This window comes from Tachyglossus aculeatus, chromosome X5, assembly GCF_015852505.1.
Source record: "Tachyglossus aculeatus isolate mTacAcu1 chromosome X5, mTacAcu1.pri, whole genome shotgun sequence".
Taxonomy (NCBI): Eukaryota; Metazoa; Chordata; class Mammalia; order Monotremata; family Tachyglossidae; genus Tachyglossus; species Tachyglossus aculeatus.
Window position 1 is genome coordinate 6,860,705 of NC_052097.1, and position 25,648 is coordinate 6,886,352.

Here is a 25,648-nt window from a genome sequence, read left to right on the forward strand (position 1 = left end):
AAGACTACGCAGATTTGAATTAACATGGCCCCTGTCCCTTGGGGGGCTCATAATCTAAAAATCAACAGAGAAGGGGGAAGAGACGTAGTACATTTTCAGGGTTCCAAATACCAGCTCTGGACCCCACTGCCAGTTTCTAGAATCCAAATCAAAGATAGCATCAGGGGAGGGTTCAGATGCCCCCAACATGTCTTGGAGTCTTGGAAACAGGCAGTGGAGCAAAAATGAATGTTTCTAGAACTACAATTCCCAGAAACTCTTGCCTGGTCCCAGATATTTTCCTATTCCTCTATCCTCAGGAGGAAAAGTGAGTAGAATGTGTCTATCAATTCTGTTATTCTCTCAAGCGCTTAGTACAGTGCACTGCACACAGTAAGCACTCAATAAATGCCATTATTGACTGACAAATCAAATATTTCCCATTGATAAGGTCATATAAAAGTTCACAGACATTCTGTCCTTTGCTCTTTCAATACTTACGATGATTTGCCACCACCCGTGGGTCCCAGAATTGCATTGAGGCCAGGTTTCATGATCCCACTATAAGCAAAACAGAGCAGGCCATGGACTCAGGATTTCACCTTTAAGCTAATTTTGCATCTGAGTTAGGACCCAGGATACTGCATGCCAGGGACCAACCACACCACCACCAGTGGGGAACCACCAAGGGACCACACAGCATGAGCAAGTGGCATGCCTAGTGGAAAGAGCATGGGCTTGGGAGACAGAGGACCTGGGTTCTAATCCCAACTCTGCCACTTCCCTGTGTGACCTTGGGCAAGTCATTTCACTTCCCTGTGCCTCAGTTCCCTCATCTTGTCTTGTCTTAGGCTTTCGAGTTGTTTCTGACCCAGAGCAACTCCATGGACACATCTTTCCCCCTTCTAGACTGTGAACCCATTGTTGAATAGGGATTGCTGCTACCTGTTGCCGAATTGTACTTTCCAAGTGCAGTGCTCTGCATACATTAAGCACTCGTTTATTGAGTGCTTAATAAATAAATAAATAATAAATACAACTGAATGAATTAATCTTTCCCAGAATGCCCCACTCTCCACTGTAATTGTTCTGGCAGTGGATCCATAGAGTTTTCTTGGTAAAAACACGGAAGTGGTTTACCACTGCCTTCTTCCGTGCAGTAAACTTGAGTCTCCACTCTCGACTCTCTCCCATGCCGCTGCTGCCCAGCCCAGGGGAGTTTTGCCTTGTAATAAATTGTCTTGTCCTTGCTAGCCACTGTCCAAACTAGGAATGGAATGGGTATGCCTCTGCTTGACTCTCCCTCCTTTAGCCTGGACTGGTGGAGTACTGGAAATTCTCCAGGTGCAATTCTGAGAGGGGCAGTTCTTTCATCTCATCTCTCATCTTAGAGAGCAGCATGGCTCAGTGGAAAGAGCATGGGTTTTGGAGTCAGAGGTCATGGGTTCAAATTCTGGCTCTGCCAATTGTCAGCTGTGTGACTTTGGGCAAGTCACTTAACTTCTCTGTGCCTCAGTTGCCTCATCTGTAAAATGGGGATGAAGACTGTGAGCCCCCTGTGGGACAACCTGATCACCTTGTAACCTCTCCAGTGCTTAGAACAGTGCTTTGCATATAGTAAGTGCTTAATAAATGTCATTATTATTATTATCTGCTAAATGGAAATTCAATGTCTTTTCTCCCTCTTACTTAGACTGTGAACCCCATGTGGGACATGATTATCTTGTATCTACCCCAGCATTTAGTGCAGTGTTTGGCACATAGTAAGAATTTACTTACTAGTAAGAACAAATATCACAATTATTATTAGCACTCAGAGCACAGTACAATGCTCTGCACAAAGTTAAGTGCTTAATACTATTACTACTACTTCTACACCAACCCTAACCCTATATAGGACAGACAAAAAAAAATCACAGCCCTTTCTTCAGAGATGTTCCATTCCAAAGAGGCAAACAGGTGCCAAGTATTGTTGTACTGTGCTCTCCCAAATGCTTAGTGCAGTGCTCCCCATATAATAAGTGCTCCATAAACATGATTGACTGAATGACTGTTTATGCAGTGCTCATGATGAACCTAGGGACTTGTAGTTAGACCCTGTACCAGAGATGTACATGGGTCAGTGACCTTGGCCCAAAAGGCAGTTAATAATTACATATATATACAATGTTGTTAAAGACAGGTCTGTGGGCTGACCGCTCTTATCAGTGCTGGTTTTATAATGATTTGTAAAGTTCTTAACATGTGATTGCCCTAGAGAGGTAGGAAGTCACATTCTCTTAATTTTCTATACTGTTAGCATAGCTTCCAAGATTTTGAGGGGTGCTCCAGACAAATGCTGTTACTTTCTTCCTGGCTCCGGGTCAATTGGAGAGACAGCCAGAGCCCACAAATACAAAAATACAAAAAATTTAAAAAACCCATACCTCACCAGCTGTCTCTCTCCCCAATTTTTCTACTGCTCCTCAGGAGGGAGCAATCCAGTGCTTAGAACAGTGCTTTGCACACAGTAAGCGCTTAACAAATACCATCATTATCATTATTATTATTATACAGAAATTGATTGACCAGAAAAGCCCAGTGTGGGTGCAGAAGATTCCACATTGTTGCTATGTTAATTGTGAGAAATTAGATTAGTTAGTATCTAAAGGCTATAAAATGTATCATCATTGAGAATTCCCTATTTAATGACCTCCTGTCTATCAGAGTTTATCGTACTGGTAAACATGGTCAAAATGGCCAGTCATAAGGACAAAAATCTACATGAACCATGTTAATGGTGAGAAAGTAGGTAGGATTAGAGAGTAACTGCTTCGATTAAATGAGAATTCCGTGAACTAAGACACAGGTAGCTTCTATACTCAGCACTATTTCCATAAGGAAAAGTATTCACTGAGTGACTACTTTGTATTGTAGATTTCCTTTTAAATGGAGTCTAGATTCAAAGATATGATTTTTATCAGTATATATGTGAAGGCGGCAGATAAAACTGATGTGTGATGGACAACCGCAGCCACATTATGCTCAGGTAATGACTATCTCCTGCTGTTGTCACATTTCCTTCCCAGACTTCCCGGTGCCATCTACCTATATATATGTATATATATGTTTGTACATATTTATTACTCTATTTTATTTGTACATATTTATTCTATTTACTTTATTTTGTTAATATGTTTTGTTTTGTCGTCTGTCTCCCCCTTCTAGACTGTGAGCCTGCTGTTGGGTAGGGACCATCTCTATATGTTGCCAACTTGTACTTCCCAAGCGCTTAGTACAGTGCTCTGCACACAGTAAGCACTCAATAAATATGATTGAATGAATGAATCTTCATTTCTTCACGTGGGGATCTTGCTTTTGTCCCTATGAAAAGAATTCCTATTTTTGAAGACTATATGGTCTATCTTATCTTCCAAAGTTCTGACCACACCTCACCATTTATCATTATCTGCCTAGGTGCCACTTCAGTGACGGCAATGGGAACCTTTGTCTCACTGGGTTTTCAGAGTTTGCTTTGGACTCTAGACTGCAAACCCTCCAAGGGCAGGCATCATATTAACCAACTATATTGCACTGAACTCTCCCAAGCAGTTAGTAGACTGCTCAGCACACAGTAAGCACTCAATACAATTGAATGAATACCACTGATCGATTTCCAGGCTCACTCCTCCCAGATCTCCAACAAGACATGAAGAATTTAGTCAGGCCTTCCCTAATTTAGTCAGGTCCTCATTTCCCCTTCTCCCACTCCCTTCTGCATGACACTTGCACTTGGATTTGTTCCCTTTATTCATTCTTATCTCAGCCCCATAGCACTTATGCACATCTCCGTAATTTGTTTATATGAATGCTCCTCTCCCCTTCTCATTGTGGGCAGGGAAAGTGCCTACCAACTCTGTTCTATTTCCTCTACCAAGTGCATAATACAGTGTTCTGTACAAAGTAAGCACTTAACAATATCACTGATTAATTAGCAGGGAAAAAAAGAGCAAAGTTTCCAAGGGGGCCGAAAAGACTCAAAATTGTTTTTTTTCTGGATCATTAGCTCTCTGAGGCTGTAAGTTTTTTGTAGGCAAGAAATGTGTCTGGAAACTCTGTTATGCTGTATTCTCCCAACTGCTTTAGTACAAAGCTTTGAACCTAGTAAGCACTCAAGTACAATTGATTGATTGAGGCTTCCTCTCAAATCCCATCCCTCTTGCCCCACCTCTTCTTAATCCCCATCCTCTTTTTAAACCTTACCCAAAGGGAAAGGTTGGCATCTAAGATCATCTGCTCATTTGAAGGGCAAAGTCTCCAATCCTTCCTCAATAAAGAGTTCAAACTAACCATTTGTTCTACTGTCTTCCCATTTGCCATGTAAAATCTGCTTAGTTAGTAATCACTGAGGTTTTTCCTTTCCTCCTACCCTCCCTGAATTTCCAGAAATAATAGCTTTTCTTCACCCTTGCTGATCTTCCCCTGCACTGTCAAAGACATGCATGCACTGGACTTTGGGTACAGAAGGTCTCTAACTAGAAGCTGCTTGCAAGGGGCCAAATTTCCCATTTTCTAGGTTCCTGGGGGACACAAACCTATGTGATAGACACCAGAAGGAGGCACAGTCCTTCATAGAGCTTAAGTGCTTAACAGAAAAAAGAAATAGGACCAGTTTTGAAAGCTATGCCTTGCATGCTATTGACTATGATCTGGCAGTATTCCCAAAGGCAACCTTGAGCGGCTGCCACCTGTAGTTAATTATCAGTTCACTAATCTAACAAGACCAAAAAAGGAAGCGAAACTGAAAGACAAATCAATTATGACTAGCTGTCAGTTCTCTGAAAACTGGAGATGGTGCAAAATGAATTCCATGATCCCTTCCTCTTTCAACTCCCCCCTACTCCTTCTTAAGAGACCAACTCCTCCCAAATATTCCTACCCCACCCCAGTTAAATACCTGTTGTTTCATCACCTTTTTATGGTTCAAAAAAATAATAGCCTGTCAGTGCTCCAAATTAGTCTAATTCATTTGGAGACTCAGCAACATCTTAATTATGGTAATTGGTGAGCACTTACTATGTGCCAAGCACTGTACTAAGCATTGGAGTAGATACAAGATAATCAGGTTGGATTTGGAGTCCCAAGTGGAGCTCACAATATAAATAGTAGAAAATATGATTTAATCCATATTTGAAAGATGAGGAAACTGAGGCACAAAGAAGATAAGGGCCTTAAGAACTTGCCCAGAGCCACACAGCAGACAAGTGCATATTTATTCTATTTATTTTATTTTGTTAATATGTTTTGTTTTGTTCTCCATCTCCCTTTTCTAGACTGTGAGCCCACTGTTGGGTAGGGACCGTCTCTATATGTTGCCAACTTGTACTTCCCAAGCGCTTAGTACAGTGCTCTGCACACAGTAAGTGCTCAATAAATACGAATGAATGAATGAACACGTGGAAGAGTTGGGATCAGAACCCAGCTCCTCTTAAATCTAGTTATTTGCTAAAATGAAACCAACCATATCAACTTTATCCAAACAGTCTTTATACACATACTTGATGTCATGCAGAATTTCCTTAGTGACAGTTTTTTGAGAACGGATGAATCCACTCCTTAATTTCACTCGGTAATAAATGTTGTGGAAACTCAAGATGCTCCCCATGGACAGTTTCTTGGGGTCTTGGGCTGGGAGGCCATTCCCCCTTGTTTCCGACATTGGGACGATGACTTGGACATTGTCTGCAGACATTCTGAGGTGGTCTTACCCTCCTGTGTAATAAACAAAATGGAGCAAATTTTTAACTTCCAGGGTGAATGAATAAGGTCTTTTTTCCACCTACCAGGATACAATTCTTAACTTCAGGCTCTTGAATCAATCATGTTTACTGAGCACTTACTGAGTGCAGAGCACCCTACTAAGCTCTTGGGAGAGCTGGTAAAATCAACTTGATGTAGTTTTCATACTGATACTCTCATACTAGATAAATACTCTTGCTTTCTCGCCAACACTCTAAGCTTGTGAAATGGACAATCAGTCCTATCTACCTAGCACTTACTGTTTGTAAAGCTTGGGAGAGTACAATATAACCGAGTTGGTAGACACATTCCCTGATCAAAATGAGTACAGCCTCAAGGGGAAGACAGACATTAATATAAATAAATTAAATTACAGATAAATACATAAGTGCAATGGGCTGAATGAGGGGTGAATAAAGGGGGAAAATCCTAGTGCAACGGCAATGGAGAAGGGAGTGAGAGAAGAGGCAATAAGGGCTTAGTTGAGGAAGGCATCTTGGAGGAGATGTATTTTTAAGAAGGCTTTGAAGTGGGGGACAGAATGTCTGTCAGACATGAAGAGGGAGGCAGTTTCAGGCCAGAGGCAGGATATGGGTGAGGGGGTTGGAGGCGAGAAAGGAGACTGAGGTACAGTGAGTCGTTTGGCATTAGAGGAACAAAATGTTTGGGTTGCTTTGTGATAGTAAGTCAGGGTGTTAAGGTATGAGGGGGTAAAGTGATAGAGTGTCAACTCTACAGTAATCTTATGGACATGTGGACATGACCTCTCCAACTTAATAGTAATGGAAAGAGCACAGGCTTGGGAGTCAGAGGATGTGGGTTCTAATCCTGCATCTGTCACTTGTCTGCTGTGTGACCTTGGGGAAGCCACTTAACTTCTGTGCGTCAGTTACTTTGTAAAATGGGGATTAAGACTGAGAGCCCCACATGGGACAACCTGACTACCTTGTATCTACCCCAACTCTTAGAACAGTGCTTGGCACATAGTAAGTGCTTAACAAATACCATTATTATTATTATTAATAAATCCCTTGATCATGAAAGGGCGGTGTTTTCAGTGAGGCTGATGTATTCAACTACTTCTTGCGGTTTAAGGGAAGGCACCTAAATCCTGGCAAGTGGTTGGCCAGACTACCTAAATTTGGGGTCCTTAACTGCTACTACATAGTGAACTGTACAGACTGATCTTGTGTGAATCTGTGAGGGTGGGGCTTGGTGAGTCAAAAAGAACCTTGGGACTAGAGACCTATCACTTGTACCTGATGCTATTGATGCCTGTCTACTTGTTTTGTTGTCTGTCTCCCCCTTCTAGACTGTGAACCCATTGTTGGGTAGGGATTGTCTCTATCTGTTGCCAAATTGTACTTTCTAAGCACTTAGTACAGTGCTCTGCACACAGTAAGCACTCAATAAATACGACTGAATGAATGATAAGTCTCTTTGCCATGTCTCTCCAGGCCTATCCAAGCTAATAGACAATGGTCCCAATCAGTATTGATGATGACGATAATGGTACTTGGTAAGCACTTACTATGTGTCAAGGACTGTTCTAAGTGCTGGGGTAGATACAAGCTAATCAGGTTGGACACAGTCCCTGTCTCATGTGGGGCTCACAATCTTAATCCCCATTTTACAGATGAGGGAACTGAGTGTTAGAGAAGTGAAGTGACTTGCCAAAGGCCACACAGCAGACAAGTGGTGAATCCAGGATTAGAACCCAGCTCTTTCTGATTCCCAGGCCCATGCTCTATCTACTTGGTCATGTTGCATCCCTATTCTCTGTAGTTTTCATCTGAACTCCGGAAGCTAGGCTATTTAGCACTGAGCATTCTCCACAGATGCTCTGGCTGGCTTCAAAGGAAGTCCATCCCAATGGGGGGCAAAGGATAAATGCAATCAGTTCTACATGATAAAGGCCCATGAGCACCTGTCCTATGTCATAAAATCTCAGACTTGGAAGAGGCCATAGCAGTTTGCATGATTTGAAAGAGAAAGAAAAAGACAGACCCCCTCATACTAGTAGAGGAGGAGAAGGGGAGAACAAAAGAAATAGGGTTTATGAAAACAATCTCCAAGCCTTCCTCCAAATCACCTCAGGCACTTATCTTTAAAAGAAGGAAAACGAGGACCCTCCTGAGACAAAGTGGCTAACAGATAACATTAAAAATCAATGGTATTTATTGAGCACTTGCTATGTGCAGTGCGCAGTGCACTGTAGTAAATATATTGGCGAGTACAATACCACAGAATTGGCAGAAGTGTTCATTGCCCATAAGGGGCATTAAACAATTTTCTACTCTAATACATCACCAACTCCATGGTCAGGCTTAGGGCTCACACTGAGCCATGATAGAGTCATTAGAGAGTCACTTTTCTTGTAGTCCTGGGCTGCATTTCCTTTCCCACAGCACCTGTATATATGTTTGTACATATTTATTACTCTATTTATTTATTTATTTTACTTGTACATATCTATTCTATTTTTTTTTATTTTGTTAGTATGTTTGGTTTTGTTCTCTGTCTCCCCCTTCTAGGCTGTGAGCCCACTGTTGGGTAGGGTGTGTCTCTATATGTTGCCAACTTGTACGTCCCAAGTGCTTAGTACAGTGCTCTGCACACAGTAAGCGCTCAATAAATACAATTGATTGATTGAGTGCATTGAAAAGCCACGTTAAAGTGGTCCTCCCACCTACTCCTCTATTTCCGGGTTAACAATAAGTAGCTGGGCCGGCTAGCCAACACTGCCATTCCAGGGAATTGCTGAATGAAGGGTTGTTCTTATTCTCAGCATGTCCCCTTACCTCTAACCAATGCCTGGCAGAAAAGACTTTCAACTGTCATTGCATACTGTCCTAAGAGTTATGGTATTTATTGAGCATTTCCTGAGAGAAAGATACTCGAATTTGCAAGCCTTCCTGCTCCCAAATTTCATGACATTCCTTCTTCTACAGTGGAGAGCACTCAAGTAATCAATCATATTTACTGAGCGCTTACTCTGTGCAGAGCGTTGTACTAAGTGCTGGGGAGAGTGCAATATAACAAGGTTGGTAGACACTTACCCTTTCCACTAAAGTTGAACCCTACTGTGGTACCGAAAATGACTATAACTTGGGTTAGGCTGCTACCCTGAATACACCAGCTCCCAGTCAGTGATGATAATCCCTTGTTGCTAAATTCAGGACTCATTTGTCCTTTTTTCCATTATTTGACAAAATTCTGATTGTTCAGAAACATCTATAACTTCAGGGGATGAGAGCTGAAGTTTTTGTATGAAATAGCCATCTCATGACTTTCTTGAAAGCTTTCCATTCTCTTCACACCTTCTTTCTGGGAAGCTTCTGGACTATGAAAATAAGGCACTGTCTCTAGGACCTTTTGAATAATCCTAACCTTCTCAGCAAAGAAAATTACCAATAGTTTTTATTCAGAACCTACTCTGTGTAGACTTCTATAGCGTGCACAGGAAGAATAAACACACAAGTCCTTGCCCTGGAGATGCTTACAATTTCACGGGGAAAGTAGCCCAGTACCCAAAGTTGGCCATTTAATTTGAAAAGTTGCAGGACAGGGATGGTTAAATTTAGAAACATAATTAATCATATTATATTGAGCACTTACTGTATGCAGAGCACTGTATTAAGTGCTTGGGAGAGTACGAGTACAGTAAAACAGAGTCAGTAGCCACGTTCCCTGGTCACAAAGAGCTTGCAGTCTAGAGGGAGATAAGAGAAATATATAAAATCATCAGTCTACACAGAGGCAAACAACCATACAGATAAATATTGGAGGTGTTGGAGTGGAGAGGCTTGCATATGAGGGGGTTGAGAGAGGATTAACAACAGTTTTTTGGTAGAAATTAAAAGGTTGGCCTGAAGTTTGGTGAAAGGAGTGGGAAGAAAATTACTTGAATTGGATGGGTCAGGAGAGGGAGAGGAGGGGGATAGCGCCTTGTGAGCAGGGAATGGGTCTACCAAATCTACTATATTTTTTTAATGGCATTTGTTAAGTACCTTCTAGTTGCCAAGCACTCTAATCTACCCCAGCACTTATAAAAGACAATCAGGATGGACACAGTCCATGTCTTACATGAGCTCACAGTCCTAATCCCCATTTTACAGATGATGTAACTGAGGCCCAGAGAAGTGACTTTCCAAGGTCACACAGCAGGCAAGTGGTGGAGCCGGAATTAGAACCCACCCAGGTTCTCTAACTACCAGACCCATGTTCTTTCTATTAGCCCAGTCTGCTTCTCTATTGTATAGTATTCTCCCAAGTGCCTAGTACAGTGCTTGGCACATTAATCAATCAACAGTACTTACTGACTGCTTATTGTGGGCATAACACTGTACTAAGCATTTGGGAGAGTACAATATAACCAAGTTGGAAGACATGATCCCTGACCACAAGTAGTTTACAGTCTAGAGAGCGAAACAGACATTAAAAGAAATAAATTATGGATATATACATAAGTGTTGTGGGGCTGAGGATGGGGTGAATATTAAGTGCCCAAAGGGTACAGATCCAAATGCACAGATGACACAGAAGGGCGAGGGAGTCAAAGAAAAGAGGGCTTAATCAGAAAAAGCCTCTTGGAAGAGATGTGACCTTAAAAAGGCTCTGAATGTGGACAGGGAGGGAGGTCCAGGCCAGAAGGAGGATGTGGGAAAAGCACATAGAAGATAGAAGAGACTGGGTCATAATGAACAAACTGGCAATAGAGGAGCAAATAGTGTGGGCTTGGCTGTAGTAGGAGATCAGTGAGTTAAGGTAGGAGAGGGTGAGCTGACAGTGCAGTAAAGCCCATAGTAAAGAGTTTCTGTTTGATGCAGAGGTGGATGGGCAACCACTGGAGTTTCTTGAGGAGTAGGGAGACATGGACTGAACGTTTTTGTAGAAACATGATCCGGGCAGCAGAGTGAAGTATGAACTGGAGTGGGGAGAGACAGGTAGGTCAGAAAGGAGGCAGATGCAGGAATCAAGTGGGATAGGATAAGGGTTCTTTGAAGGTGTTCAAAAAAGACTACTGATTGATTGAAGGCAGAAGACAAGTATGTTTGAAGGCAGCAGGTGAGGAAACTTAAGTATGAGACCAAATGAAACCAATCTGATAGCCTCAAATATTCCTCAAACATTTTGTACTATTATCGAAGTAGGGTGCAAAACAGGTTAACTGGTGTAAATCAGCAGGAGGGTTTGTGTACCCAAGGTGGTGACACAGATAGGAAAAATGACTCGGAGACATGAGTTCAGATAGAGCAGTAAAGAAGGAAAAGTGGCTACCTGCCCATTCACCTCCCGGGAGAGGTACAAGTGACAAGCAGCCCCGATCCCAGCCGCTTCTTCCTCTTTTATTGGGTTTCAATCCGAGCTACACAAGGATTCCCGAATAGTGCCGCATGTGAGGACTTGGCATTCCTAGATCCCAAGTTAAAGTACAACCGTTTGTTTGTCATGGTTTGGTTAGTGTTAAAATCCCTGTTTACAAGATGTTATCAGGAGATAACGGTCAACACAGGATGAGGACATTCCAGTCAGAGAAGAGCCACTTTGGTTAATATTACCTTACACACACTGGAGTGCTTTCAGTCTGCACAAAATAAAGGGTTACTGTTGGTATGCACAAGATGGAGTCAGTCATGCCAAGTTCGCTTGCGGACAACATGTACCCAATTCAAGAAGCTGTCATTTATCCTCATACATGCAGCATAAAAAGATGTGGGAGTCTGTTAATTGAGACAATATACAAAGCTATGTTTCCAAGTAACAGGACACACTTAGAAGAGGGAAGGCCACTAACCCAGAATCAATTTTAAGGACCATATTTACTTGCATAATTGCATCAGCCACTCCAATTTTAAGGATAAAATACATATTTTCAAAGCCTACACAACAGTAAGCAGTAATAGCCACATGTGCTGGGTGATGATGTGGAGCAGAAGGGTGACAAACTGCGTGGGAGGGGATAATTCATTAAGGCTGCTTTGGACCAGAGGAGGAAGGGCAAAGATTGAAAAAAAAAAAAATCAATCAATAGTTTTTATTCATTCATTCAATCGTATTTATTGAGCACTTACTGTGTGCACAGCACTGTACTAAGCACTTGGGAAGTACAAGTAGCAACATATGGGCACTTGCCATGTGCAGAGCACTGCCTAAGTGCTTGGAAGAGTACAATACAACGAAGTTGGTAGACACATTCCCTGACCACAATGAAAGTGGTTTAGAGGGATAGGGAGAAAGAGGAGTTAATCATTAAATCTGTAGCAGGCTAAGGACAGATAAGCAGAACCAGACCATACAGCAGCTAGGGGAGGGTGTTAACTAAGTATTTACAAATTTTTTATGTCATGAAATACCTCTCTTTCAGGTTGACCAAAGGACACTTCTGAAGTCAGGCAAAAGCTCAAACAGAATAATTGCACCTAAAAATCAGCCTACACGGTCATTGGGAAAATGTTCAATCCAAGGGCTGACTTTATTCAAGGAATCTACACTATAAACCTGATGCTCCCCATACACTCTGGTTCTTTTTTTTAAAATAACATTTATTAAGCATATCCTATGTGCCAAGCACTCTGCTAAGTAGGGGGGTAGATACAAGGCAATCAGGTTGGACACAGTCCTGTCCCACATGTGGCTCACAGTTTTAATCCCCATTTTACACATGAAGTAACTGAGGAATAGATAGGTTAAGTGACTTGCCCATGATCACACAGCAGGTAAGTGGAGGAATCAGGATTAGAACCCAGGTTCTTTGACTCCAATGCCTGTGTAATTTTCACTGGGCCAGGCTGCTTTTCAAATTTCTATCACTTTAAACTTTCAGACTTTTAAAAGAGAGAAAACAAAAAGGCCAATCCCCTTAAAACAGGAAATGTCAACTTCCAAAATGATGAGGACACTGGATTCTAAACTGGATGGCAGGCAGGCTCTGGGACCTAGAAGCCCAAGGAGCTGTGGGCTGCCATCCTGAAGTACCTGGTCCAATCAATCAGGCATTCCCACAACTGATCCCTCTTAATCCCCTGCCCAGCTCTTTGGCAACTTGACAAAGGGCCAGACCACCCAAAGGAGGGCTCAGGCTAAAAGACATCTTGGCTCCGGATTGTGGTTTCCCAACCCTTTTGGGGGTGGGGTTAATTTGGGTCAGAACTCCTGGGTTTTGGGTAGAACTGGGCCTCCTTGCCCCTCTCAGGATCGCACCTGGAGAGTTTCCAGTACTCTACCAGTACCAGCTACCAGCGGGAGAGTCAAGCAGAGGCATACCCATTCCGTTCCTAGCATGGTCAGTGGCTAGCAAGTGGAAGGCAATCTGCTACAAGTAAAAACTCCCCTGTGCTGGGCAACAGTGGCATGGGAGAAAGTCGAGGCCAGAGACTCAAGTTTACCGTGTGGAAGAAGAAGATGGTAAATCACTTCCGTATTTTTACCAAGAAAACTCTAGATACACCACCAGAACGATTGCAGGTGGAGGTGGGGCATTCTGGGAGAGATGTGTCCATGGAATTGCTATGAGTCGGAGATGACTCGACAGCATAAGACAAGATAAGGGCCTTCTTGAGTGTGGCCAGGCTCTTCTCAGGGTCAGAGAGCATTCATTCTAGCTCTGCATTACGTTTTCCTTGCCTGAGCCAAATGCCTGCTGCTCTTGAAGTTTCCTGGGGGAATCACTGACCTACAGTGTCCTATAAGTGTTGGCCAGAGCAATGAATAAAGGTGGGTTAGTTTGGCAGTCTCACCCTCAGGAAGCTTGCCTGGGATTTTAACAGAAAGAATGATTTCAGGAGGGATATAGGCTTATGTCAATGAACCTTATACCAGGTTCCAGTCCAGTGAAGAGTTTTCAGCCTCAGACTATTATGCTGTGTCTACCAGCACTTCCTTTATCTCCCCCACCTCAGGTCTTAACCAAGGTTCCCCTGTACTTCTGCAGCTGAGGTTTGAAACAGCGAGACTGAACATTCAACCGGGTCAGTCCATCTATAAAGACTGCCTACACAATCAGGGATTTTTTTTCCAACTTAATGGACAGCAGCTTTCTTTTCTGCTTAAATAATAATAATAGTAATGACATTTATTAAGCGCTTACTATGTGCAAAGCACTGTTCTAAGCGCTGGGGAGGTTACAAGGTGATCAGGTTGTTCCACGGGGGGCTCACAAAATGTAATCATAGAAAAAAGTAATTCATTAGGTTGTTAATTTTCACCACACCACTTCTTTGGAAGAATTGGTGAACAGTTTAACCTGAGAAGCCCCCCAACTTTATACAGCTAAAGTTTCTACATCCAACCTTAAAAACACGCCAAGACCTGTCTACATGTTTTGTTTTGTTGTCTGTCTCCCCCTTCTAGACTGTGAGCGGGTAGGGACTGTCTCTATATGTTGCCAACTTGTACTTCCTAAGTGCTTAGTACAGTGCTCTGAATACAGTAAGTACTCGATAAATACTATTGAATGAATGAAAGACTCTGACCCAATGTGAAGGCCCCTAAGTGAGAGCCCCTCCAGCAGAGCCACAGGTGATGTCCTTGGACATACTGCTCTCAATTATTCCTCAGTTTCTATCCCCTAATTAATTCACTCAATCACAGCGTGGCTCAGTGGGAAGAGCACGGGCTTTGGAGTCAGAGGTCATGGGTTCGAATCTCAGGTCCACCACATGTCAGCTGTGTGACCTTGGGCAAGTCACTTAACTTCTCTGAGCCTCAGTTATCTCATCGGTAAAATGGGGATTAAGACTGTGGGACCCACGTGGGACAACTTGGTCACCTTGTATCCCCCCCAGCGCTTAGAACAGTGCTCTGCACATAGTAAGTGCTTAACAAATGCCATCATTATTATTATTATTATTATTTATTGACCGCTTACTGCAGGCGGAACACTGTACTAAGCACTGGGAAAGTACAATTCGCCAACAAGGAGCTTTCTAAGTCAGCCCCAAAACATGGTTGTCCCGTACGCTTCTGAAGGAAACGACGCAGGTGGAAGACGACACCCTCTAACAATTAAACAATAATTGTGGTATTCGCCAGGCCTTATTTTACATGCCGAACACTGCTAAGTGCGGGCAGATACATCCTAGTCACCCCCAAGTCTCCCACGCTAAAGTGGGGGAGGGAGAACAGGAGAAGCAGCATGACTCAGGGCAAAGAGCACAGGCTTGGGAGTCAGAGGTCATGGGTTCTAATCCCGACTCCGCCACTTGTCAGCTGTGTGATTTTTGGGTAAGCCACTTCACTTCCCTGGGCCTCAATTACCTGATCTGGAAAATGGGGATTAAGACTGTCAGCCCCATGTGGGACAACCTGATGACCTTGTATCCCCCCACCAACGCTTAGAACAGTGCTTGGCACATAGTAAAGTGCTTAACAAATGCCATCATTAGAGAAGCAGCTTGGCTCAAGGGAAAGAGCACACGGGTTTGGGAGTCAGAGGTCGTGGGTTCTAATCCCGCCTCAGACACTTGTCAGCTGTGTGACTTTGGGTAAGTCACTTCACTAGGCCTCAGTTATCTCAACGGTGAAATGGGGGTGAAGACAGTAAGCCCCACGTGGGACAACCTGAAAACCTTATATCTACCCCTGCGCTTAGAACAGCGCTTGGCACATGGTAAGCGCCTAACAAATACCATTATCATTATTACTGAACCCCCATCTTACGGATAAGGAGAAAGGGGGCTCTATACCTGAGTGAATCTCCACGCCCTGCGCTTAGAACAGCGCTTGGCACATGGTAAGCGCTTAACAAATATCATTATCATTATTACTGAACCCCCATCTTACGGATAAGGAGAAAGGGGGCTCCATACCTGAGTGAATCTCCACGCCCTGCGTTTAGAACAGCGCTTGGCACATGGTAAGCGCTTAACAAGTACCATTATCATTATTACTGAACCCCCATCTTACGGATAAGGAGAAAGGGGGCTCTATACCTGAGTGAATCTCCACGCCGACAGATTAAATCCAGTTGGGAAACGAAATATAAAGAAGACGCCGGCCTCCATCCGGCTCTGCCGCTACACGGTCCAGAGGGAAGTGCGAGAAAGCGCCCCGGCCGCGGCAAGAGTAATGCACGCTGGGGGCGTGGCCAGTGGGAGTGGGCGGGGCATGGAGGGGGCGGGACCAATGGGAGGGCGGGGGCTTAAGGGGCGGGGCCAATAGGAGGGCGGCTCCTGAGGGGGGAGGGGCAGCAGGGGAGTGGGCGGGGCCTGAAGGGACGGGGGCCAATGGGAGGGCGGCTCCTGAAGGGGGCGGGTCATCGGGGAGTGGGCGGGGCCTTAAGGGACGGGGACCAATGGGAGGGCGGGGCCTGAAGGGGCGGGCCAGCGGGGGAGTGGGCGGGGCCTGAAGGGACGGGGGGCCAATGGGAGGGCGGCTCCTGAAGGGGGCGGGTAATCGGGGGGAGTGGGCGGGGCCTGAAGGGGACGGGCCAACGGGAGGGCGGGTCCTAAGGGGGCGTGGTCCTCGGGCGAGCGGTCTGGGCTGGCCCCGCCCCCTTTCTGCGCTTGCCCAAGGAGCCCCCCCCCCCCCAACCAACGGCTTCGAGCGCACGAGGCCGTGGGATCCGGTTTGGGCCGGTTCCCAGAGCGCATCCCGCCGTCTGACTGGAGGCGGGACACGGGGTCGGCCTCCTCAGAGGCTGGTCACCTCCCACGGTAAGTCCGATAACAATAATCATCATAATAATATTTGATAATAATAATGTTGGTATTTGTTAAGCGCTTACTATGTGCAAAACACTGTTCTAAGCGCTTGCTATGCGCCAAACACCGTTCTGACCGCTGGGGTGGACACAGAGTCATCAGGTTGTCCCACGTGGGGCTCACAGTCTTCATCCCCCTTTCACAGATGAGGTCACTGAGGCACAGAGAATTTATTACTCTATAGATTTATTTTACTTGGACATATTTATTCCATTTATTGTATTCTGTTAATATGTTGTGTGGTCTAGACTGTGAGCCCACTGTTGGGTAGGGACTGTCTCTGTATGTTGCCAACTTGTACTTCCCAAGCGCTTAGTACAGTGCTTTGCACACAGTAAGTGCTCAATAAATACGATTGATTGTTTTGTTCTCTGTCTCCCCCTTCTAGACTGTGAGCCCACTGTTGGGTAGGGACCGTCTCTGTATGTTGCCAACTTGTACTTCCCCAAGCGCTTAGTACAGTGCTCTGCACACAGTAAGCGCTCAATAAATACGATTGAATGAATGAATAATTAATTAATGATGGTGTTTGTTAAGCGCTGACTATGGGCCAAGCACTGTGCTAAGCGCTGGGGGAGACACAAGGGTATCAGGTTGTCCCACGTGGGGCTCACAGTCTTCATCCCCCTTTTACAGATGAGGTCACTGAGGCCCAGATAATTAATGATGGTATTTGTTAAGCGCAGACTATGCTTAGACTATGCGGACTAAGCGCCCTGGGAGATGCGGGGTTATCAGGTTGTCCCACGTGGGGCACACAGTCTTCATCCCCATTTACAGATGAGGTAACTGAGGCACCAAGAAGTGAAGTGACTTGCCCCAAGGCACAGAGTTGACAAGTGGCGGAGTCGGGATTAGAACCCACGACCCACTCCCAAGCCCGGGCTCCTTCCACTGGGCCACACCGCTTCACCAAGCTTCTCATCGGGTAAATCCGATTTCTAGACCGTGAGCCTGCTGTTGGGTAGGGACCGTCTCTATATGTTGCCAACTTGTACTGCCCAAGCGCTTAGTAGGGTGCTCTGCACACAGTAATCGCTCAATAAATACGATTGAATGAATGAATGAGACCCAACCTCAAGGCCGATTGCCCTCCTGGTGCCCACCTGGTTCCCCTCTGCCTCATCAGTGTGGAAATGTGTTCTTCAGACCAGGGCTCGTAGCGCAGGTGCCAACCCCAGTGCCTTCCTTGGAGCGGTGGCCCCCACAGCAGCCAGGGCAGGAACCCTAGGCACTGATCAGACCCCAGGGCTTTCCTAGTGGGGCCAAACCCACCCCCTCCCACAATCTGTTAGGAAACATGGCCCCTGCACCCCAATGAAATCCTGCCCCTAGGGTTGGGAAATCACTTCCCAAACCTGTGTGGCCCCACAGATATTTCCCCCGGACCCCTTCCACCCTCACTAGTGCCAAAAAGTTCAGCACCCGATTTACTCTCCAAACCACATTCCCTGCGAAACTCAAATTCATTCATTCATTCAATCGTATTTATTGAGCGCTTACTGTGTGCAGAGCACTGTACTAAGCGCTTGGGAAGTACAAGTTGGCAACATATAGAGACGGTCCCTACCCAACAACGGACTTACAGTCTAGAAACGGGCTCACAAATCAAAAGGAGGCAGTTTGAGCTCTGTTAAATTGGTTTTTAACCCCCCTGTCTGCTCTAGAGTGTAAGCTTGCTGTGGGCAGGGAGTGCTTCTGTTAATTCTGTTGTACTCTCCCAAGCACATAATACAGTGCTCTTCACAAAGTAGGCATTCACTAAATACGATTAACAGACTGACTGCTTACCTCTAGACTGTAAGGTCACTGTGGGCAGGGAATGTATCTACCAATTCTGTTATAGCGTACTCTAAAGCACTTGGTACAGTGTGCTGCACACGGTACGTACTCAGTACCATTGAGTGATTGAGTCTTTTATGCCCTTGTCTGTTTTCTCTTATATCATGGACATTTGAACACTTGCTGATTTGGGGGAGATTTGTTATATTTACTTCTATTCCTGTACCATCAAAGAACTGAGTGGAATTTATCAAGGTTTTACTGCGTGCCGAGGACTCTACTAAATGCTTGGTAGAGTACACAATTCACGTTCCAGCTGGGGGACCGTGGATGCCACCTGGTGTTACAGGCCCTTCCGGGCTAATTCTCAAAGCTTTGGGTTTTCATCCTTGCGTACTTATTTTGCTTTGAGTGAAAGGCTTGGCCACCCGAAGTTGGTTTGTAAAGCACTGTGGCACGGTGGAAAAAGCACTTGTCTGGGACTCAGAGGACCTGCATTTTAATCCCAGCTCCACCACTTATCTGCTGTGTGACCTCGGGCAAATCACTTTCTGCTCCCTGATTCTTTCACCTGTAAAATAGGGATTAAGAGAAGCAGAGCAGCTAGTCACTTAACTGCCCAGTATCTCGATCAATGGAACAATCAGTGGTCTTTGAGTGCTTATTGTTTGCAGAGCGCCGGAACTAAGTGCTTGTGAAATTACACTACGTAGATGAGATCTCTGCCCACAGGGATTTTACAATCTAGAGGGGGAGACAGACAGACATTAAAATAAATTACAGATATGGGAAAATAGAGTATCAAAATATATACTACATAAGGCCTAAGGGTGGGGGGAATATCAAGTGCTTAAGGGGTGCAGATCCAAGTGCATAGGTGACTCAGAGGGGATGGGGTAGGGGAAATGAAGTCTTAGAAAAGGCCTCTTGGAGGAGTTATAATTTTTGGAGGGCTCTGAAGGTGGGAAGAGTAGTGAGCTTTCAGATATGAAGTGGGAGGGCCTTCAGGAGGATGTGTGCAAGGGTTGAGTGCTGGGATACACAGGATAGTAATAATAATAATAATCGTGGTATTTGTTAAGCGCTTACTGTGTGACAAGCACTGTTCTGAGCACTGGGGTGCGTACAAGGTAATCAGGTTGTCCCACGTGGGGCTTACAGTTTTAATCCCCATTTTACAGATGAGGTAACTGAGGCACAGAGAAGTGAAGCAACTTGCCCAAAGTCACACAGCAGACAAGATCAAAGTAGAGCGAGCAGGTTGCAGTTAGTGAAGTGTAGGGACTGGATTGTTTTAGGAGATCAGTGAAGTTAGGAAGGGGAGAGCCGACTGAGTGCCTTTAGGCTGGTGGTAAGAGGGTTTCTGTTTAATGTGGAAGTGGATGGGCAGCTGCTGGAGGTTTTTGAAAAGTGGTGTTCTTATGGACTGATCTAAAAAGCAGAGTGAAGTACATACTGCAGAGGATCGAAGGCTGGGAGGTGAGTGAGGAGACTGAAGCGGTTGTCAAGGTGGGATATGATAAGAGTTTGGATGTAGAGGAAAGGGTGGATTCTAGAGATGTTGCGAAGGTACAACCAACAAGATTTGGTGATAGATTGAGTGAGAAAGATGAATCGAGGCTAATTCCAAAGTTGCAGGCTTGTGAGGTAGTGGATGGTGGGGTGAAAAAGTCAAAGGGAGGACAGAGTTGTGTGGGAAGGTTAGAGGTCTGTTTTGAAAACTCCTCATTTTCCTCATCTGTAAAACAGGGATTCAGTACCTCTCATCCCTTCCTCTTAGTGTGTGGGTCTAACTGGGGCTTACAGTCTGAGGAGAGAGAACAGGTACTGAATTTCCGTTGTGCAGCATGTGACCTTCCTGACTGAACTCTCCCACCTCCAGGTCTCCCCCTCAAACCTGTCCCTTCTGGTCCTCCACCCACCGATCTCTGTCCCCATTCAACTGTGTCCCACCCATCTTCCATTTTCCTAATGGGTCAGTCCCTTGCCACACTTTCTCTAATCTATCAGTTCTCATTGAGGCTCTTCCTCTGTTACGAGCTTCCAGCAAGCCCTGCGCACCTCTCTCCCTCCTGCTGTCTGCTGTCCCCACTGGTTAGGGCATGCAGGGGCAGAGCATTCTTTTGCATTTTGGGGTAACGATTGAGCCCATCGGACTGAATTTAAAAAAGACTGCTAATGTCAAGAACTGTTTTTTCCCCCAGAACTGCCAGAGCCACCAAAATTAAACCTCCGTCTGTGAGATTTATGTTGCAGCTTTAAAGGAATGATGGGTCTGATTACCTTTTAGGTACCTCAGCCCACAGCAGTGGCCAGCTCATAGTAAACCCATAATAAATTCCATAGCTACTATGTACAGAACACTGAACTTTCAGATGCTGTTTTCGTGATCTCTAAACAACTGTTAACTTTTATTGCCAGTAGGGTTAGAGTTTAATTATAGGATATTATGGGGTAACTATCCCAAGCACACAACCTTTGAGCCTCATCTCGATGTAATTCAAAACAAATTATTTTTGTGGCTCCAGGGCAACCTTGTTCGATGACCTCCTTCTTGCCAAATCCAACGACTCCTACTCCATCACCATCATCATCATCAATCGTATTTATTGAGCGCTTACTGTGTGCAGAGCACTCTACTAAGCGCTTGGGAAGTCCAAGTTGGCAACATACAGAGACAGTCCCTACCCAACAGTGGGCTCACAGTCTAGAAGGGGGAGACGGAGAACAAAACCAAACATACTAACAAAATAAAATAAATAGAATAGATATGTACAAGTAAGATAAATAGAGTAATAAATATGTACAAACATATATACATATATACAAGTGCATCATCATCATCATCAATCGTATTTACTGAGAGCTTACTGTGTGCAGAGCACTGTACTAAGCGCTTGGGAAGTCCAAGTTGGCAACATATAGAGACAGTCCCTACCCAACAGTGGGCTCACGGTCTGAAAGGGGGAGACGGAGAACAAAACCAAACATACTAACAAAATAAAATAAATAGAATAGATATGTACAAGATAAATAGAGTAACAAATATGTACAAACATATATACATATATACAGGGGATGTGGGGAAGGGAAGGAGGTAAGATGGGGGGGATGGAGAGGGGGGACCAATAAACATACGATTGATCGATTGATTTGCAAAATGGCCACGGAGAATCGATCCTTACTCCATCCTAATCCTCCTCAAACTCTCATCTGCCTTTGACACTGTGGACCATCCCCTTCTCCTCAATAACTTATCCAGCCCTGGCTTCACTGACTGTCCTCTCCTGGTTCTCCTCTTATCTCTCCTCTCTGGCCATTCATTCTCAGTCTCCTTCAAGGGCTCCGCCTCCCTGTCCCATCCCCTAACTGTAGGGGTCCCTTCTAGTCTCCATGTACACTCACTCCCCTGAAGAACTCACTCGCTCCCACGGCTTCAACTATCATCTCTATGCAGATGGCCCCCAAATCTATATCTCCTCTCCTGTTCATTCATTCATTCAATCGTATTTATTGAGCACTTACTGTGTGCAGAGCACTGTACTAAGCGCTTGGGAAATACAACATGTAGAGATGGTCCCTACCCAACAACGGGCCCTGTTCTTTCTCCCTCCCTCCAGGCTTGCCTTCAGGACATCTCTACTTGGATGTCCTCCTGCCACCTCAAACTCAACATGTCCAGGACTGAGTTCCTTATCTTCCCTCCCAAACCCTGCCTTCTCGTGAACTCTCCTGTACTGTTGATGGCACAACCATCCTTCCCGTCTCACAAGCCCGTAACCTTGGTGTCATCCTTAGAACAGTGCTTTGCACATAGTAAGCGCTTAATCAATCAATCAGTTGTATTTATTGAGCACTTACTGTGTGCAGAGCACTGTACTAAGCGCTTGGGAAGTACAAGTTGGCAACATATAGACACAGTCCCTACCCAACAGTGGGCTCACAGTCTAAAAGGGGGAGACAGAGAACAAAACCAAACATACTAACAAAATAAATAGAACAGAAATGTACAAGCAAAATAAATAAATAAATAAATAAATAAATAGAGTAATAAATATGTACAAACATATATACAGGTGCTGTGGGGAAGGGAAGGAGGTAAGATGAGGGGGATGGAGAGGGGGATGAGGGGGAGAGGAAGGATGGCTTAATAAATGCCATCATTATTATTATTATTATCCTTGACTCCACTCTCTCATTCACCCCACATATCCAATCCGTCACCAAATACTGTCGGTCTCACCTTTACAACATCACCAAGTTCCGCCCCTGCCCCTCCATCCAGACCACTACAATTTAGTACAATCTCTCATCCTGTCCCTACTGGATTACTGCATCTGTCTCCTTTCTGACCTCCCAAATTCCTGTCTCTCCCCACTTAAGTCCATACTTCATTCCGTTGCCCGGATTATCTTTCTATAGAAATGTTTAGAGTATGTCACCCCCCTTCTCCAAAATCTCCAGTGGTTACCTCTCAAACTCCGTATCAAACAAAAACTTCTCACTATTGGCTTAAATGCTCCCCATCACCTTACCTCTTCTTACTTCACCTCCCTTCCCTCCTGTATCTCAGCCCACACACTCCACTCCTCTGGTGCTAACTTTCTCACTGTGCCTCGATCTCGCCTGTCTCACCGCCAATCCCTGGCCCACGTCCTACCTCTGTCCTGGAACGCCCTCCCTCCTCAAATCCACCAAACAATCACTCCTCCCCCCTTTAAAGTCCTGTTGAAGGCACACCTCTTCCAAGAGGCCTTCCCAGATTTAGCCCCCTTTTCCTCAGCTCCCCCTCACTTCTGCGTCACCTCGACTCGCTCCCTTTGCTTCCCCCGCCCCAAAGCACTTATGTGTATATCTATAATTCTGTTTATTTATATTGATGCCTGTTCATTCATTCGTATTTATTGAGTGCTTACTGTGCGCAGAGCACTGTACTAAGCACTTGGAAAGTACAATTCGGCAACAGTCTGTCTCCCCCCACCTCTAGACCCTAAGCCCATTATGGCGGGATTGTCTCTCTTTATTTCTGTATTTTACTTTCCAAGTGCTTAGTACTGTGCTGTGCACACAGTAAGTGCTCAATAAATGATTGACTGAATGAATGAGTATTACAAATGATGGTGGACTAGTGCCCTGACCAAAAAATAAAGTAAAATTCCCTCAGCCTGAAATCCTGCTTATTGATATGCTCCCTTGTTATTTACATACTAGGGAATCTCCAGTAACACCTTGGGGTATTTAGGGGTCTTTAGTATTCTTAATGGTCTTTCACTCATCTTCCTCATGTGTTCATAAATTAATGGTAGTTACTGAGTGCTAATTGTGTTCTAAGTGCTTGGGGAGGGTACCGTATGATAGAGTTGATAGACCCCATCCTAACCCTCAAGGAGCGTACAGTCTACAGGTAGAGGCAGGTATCAAATTAAATTTGAGTTAGGGGAAGTGACAGCCTGTAAGGCTACATAAGTGTGTGGGGTGAGTATCAAAAGGCTTAAGAAGTACAGACCTAAGTTTGTGGGTGTCACCAAAAGGAAAGCAAAAAGGGTGGCAAAATGAGGAGTTGAAGGTAGGAAGAGAGGTGGTCAGTTGGATAGGAAGGGGGAAGGAGTTCCAGGCCAGAGGAGGACATGGGCGAGGGGTTGGCAGTGAGACAGATAAGACTGGGGAACAATAAATCGATCAGTGTTATTTCTTGAGCACTTACTGTGTGGAAAGTATTGTACTAAGTACTGTACTGTACTAATTCTTTGCTACAGAATTAGGAATATTGACTAGGTTGGAGTTAAAGGAACAAGAATCTGGTCTGGGTTGTGTTAAGAAATTAACAAGGTTAGCTAGGATAGGAAGAGCTAATGGAATGCCTTAAAGCCAATGGTATGGAGTTTCTGTTTAATGTGGAGATGTTTGGGCAAACGGCGGTTTTTGAGGAATGGGGAGATATGGACTGAGCAGCTTTTTTTGGAAAATGATCCAGCCAGCAGAGTGAAGAATGGACCAGAGAGGGGAGGGACAGAAAGCAGAGAGGTTACCAAGGAGTTTGATGCACTGGTTGAGGTGGGATACGAAAGGGCTTGGAGAGGAAGGGGCAGATTTGCAAAATGTTGTGAAGGTAGAACTGACAGGGTTTGGTGACAGATTGAATGTGTGGATTGAGTGAGAGAGATTAATCAAAGCTAAGGCCGAGTTTATGGGCTTTTGAGACAGGAAGAATGATGTTATGATCTACAGTAATGAGAAAATTGTGGGGTGGACAAGGTATGGGTGGGAAGAAGAAGATGTTCACTCTGGACATGTTAAGTTCATGAGCGTCAATGTTTAGACTATGAGGAGGATAACAACTTCACCATGTGAAGCTCCTGACTCATCTCATTTAGCACTGTGGTTTAGCAGAGACCTAACAAGAGGGAGGGAGCGAGGGAGGTCGAGAGGTCAAGGTCCGGTTAGTTTAGAGAGTACAGCTGCAGGGCCATCAGGGAGCAAAGTCCCCTAGCTGAATTGGACCCAGGAGGTTGCCGAGGCAGAAGCGGAAAGTTCAACACAAGCTGCTTTAGCGTGGGCGGAAGTTTTTACACAGCATTATGGTGGCTGTCCTCTTGTGCTTCTTTACACACCCCCATCTTCTGCTGACTAGCTACCTCTTATCTCTTCAATTAATCAGTTGTATTTATCCAGAGCTTTTGTGTGCAGAGCACTGTGATAAGCACTCCTGAGACTACAATAGAGTTGGTAGACACAGGTTCTGCCAATCTAGTTGGACCTGAAGTGGGCCCCTGCCTCATTTTCGTAGGGTTCATGGTCTGTACATGCTCTAGGCCAGCTCCTGGGGTGAGAGCTCTCATTAGAGGACACAGGCACTCTTCCAGCCTTGCCAGGACTTGTTTGCAGCTTGACCGAGATCCAAGACAGACCTCCAGTCCAGGACTCCACTTGGGATAACGAGGGCAGGTAGGGGCTGGGGAATTCCTTCTCTTCAGGGCTGTCTCATTAGATCCAGGTGCTTCAAACACTGAGGCTGGGGAATTCCTTCTCTTCAGGGCTGTCTCATTAGATCCAGGTGCTTCAAACACTGATGGCAGCAATGCCCCCTTTTTAGCATCCCTGTTAGATGGTAGGAAGCTTGTGGAAGCCGGGAATGTGTCTGCCAATTCTGTTGTATTGTACTCTCCCAAATGCATACTACAGTACTCTGCAATCAGTCAATCAGTCATATTTATTGAGCACTTACTGTAAGCAGGGCACTGTGCTAAGTGCTTGGGAGAGTACAACATAACAATATAACAGACATATTCCCTGTCCACAGTGAGCTGACAGCTTACGGGAGGAGACAGAAAATATAAATGAATATATTACCGGTATGTTTATAGGTGCTGAGGGGCTAGGGGCAGGGGTGGTGAATCAAGGGAGCC

The 25,648-nt window shown here is 44.9% G+C and overlaps 1 protein-coding gene and 1 non-coding gene across 3 annotated transcripts in view; one reads left to right on the forward strand and one right to left on the reverse strand.

The window, feature by feature from the left end:
- The window catches only part of ABCG2 (ATP binding cassette subfamily G member 2 (Junior blood group)), a 51,239-nt gene extending 35,511 nt beyond the window's left edge, over positions 1-15,728 (reverse strand). Inside the window, exons 1-3 of one of the 2 annotated variants that reach the window (XM_038769177.1) lie at positions 9,376-9,416; positions 5,517-5,730; positions 481-540 (exon numbers count right to left, since the gene is read on the reverse strand). In XM_038769177.1, coding sequence (XP_038625105.1) covers positions 481-540; positions 5,517-5,710 — 254 coding nt within the window. In that variant the 5' untranslated portion in view covers positions 5,711-5,730; positions 9,376-9,416. Of the gene's footprint in view, positions 1-480; positions 541-5,516; positions 5,731-9,375; positions 9,417-15,689 lie in introns of those variants that run through there. The other variant, XM_038769178.1, reaches the window with a different exon arrangement.
- LOC119947761 lies at positions 12,943-13,080 on the forward strand. Its single transcript, XR_005456558.1, has one exon. It is a non-coding gene; the product is annotated as a small nucleolar RNA SNORA7 (small nucleolar RNA).
- Positions 15,729-25,648: the final 9,920 nt, after the last annotated feature.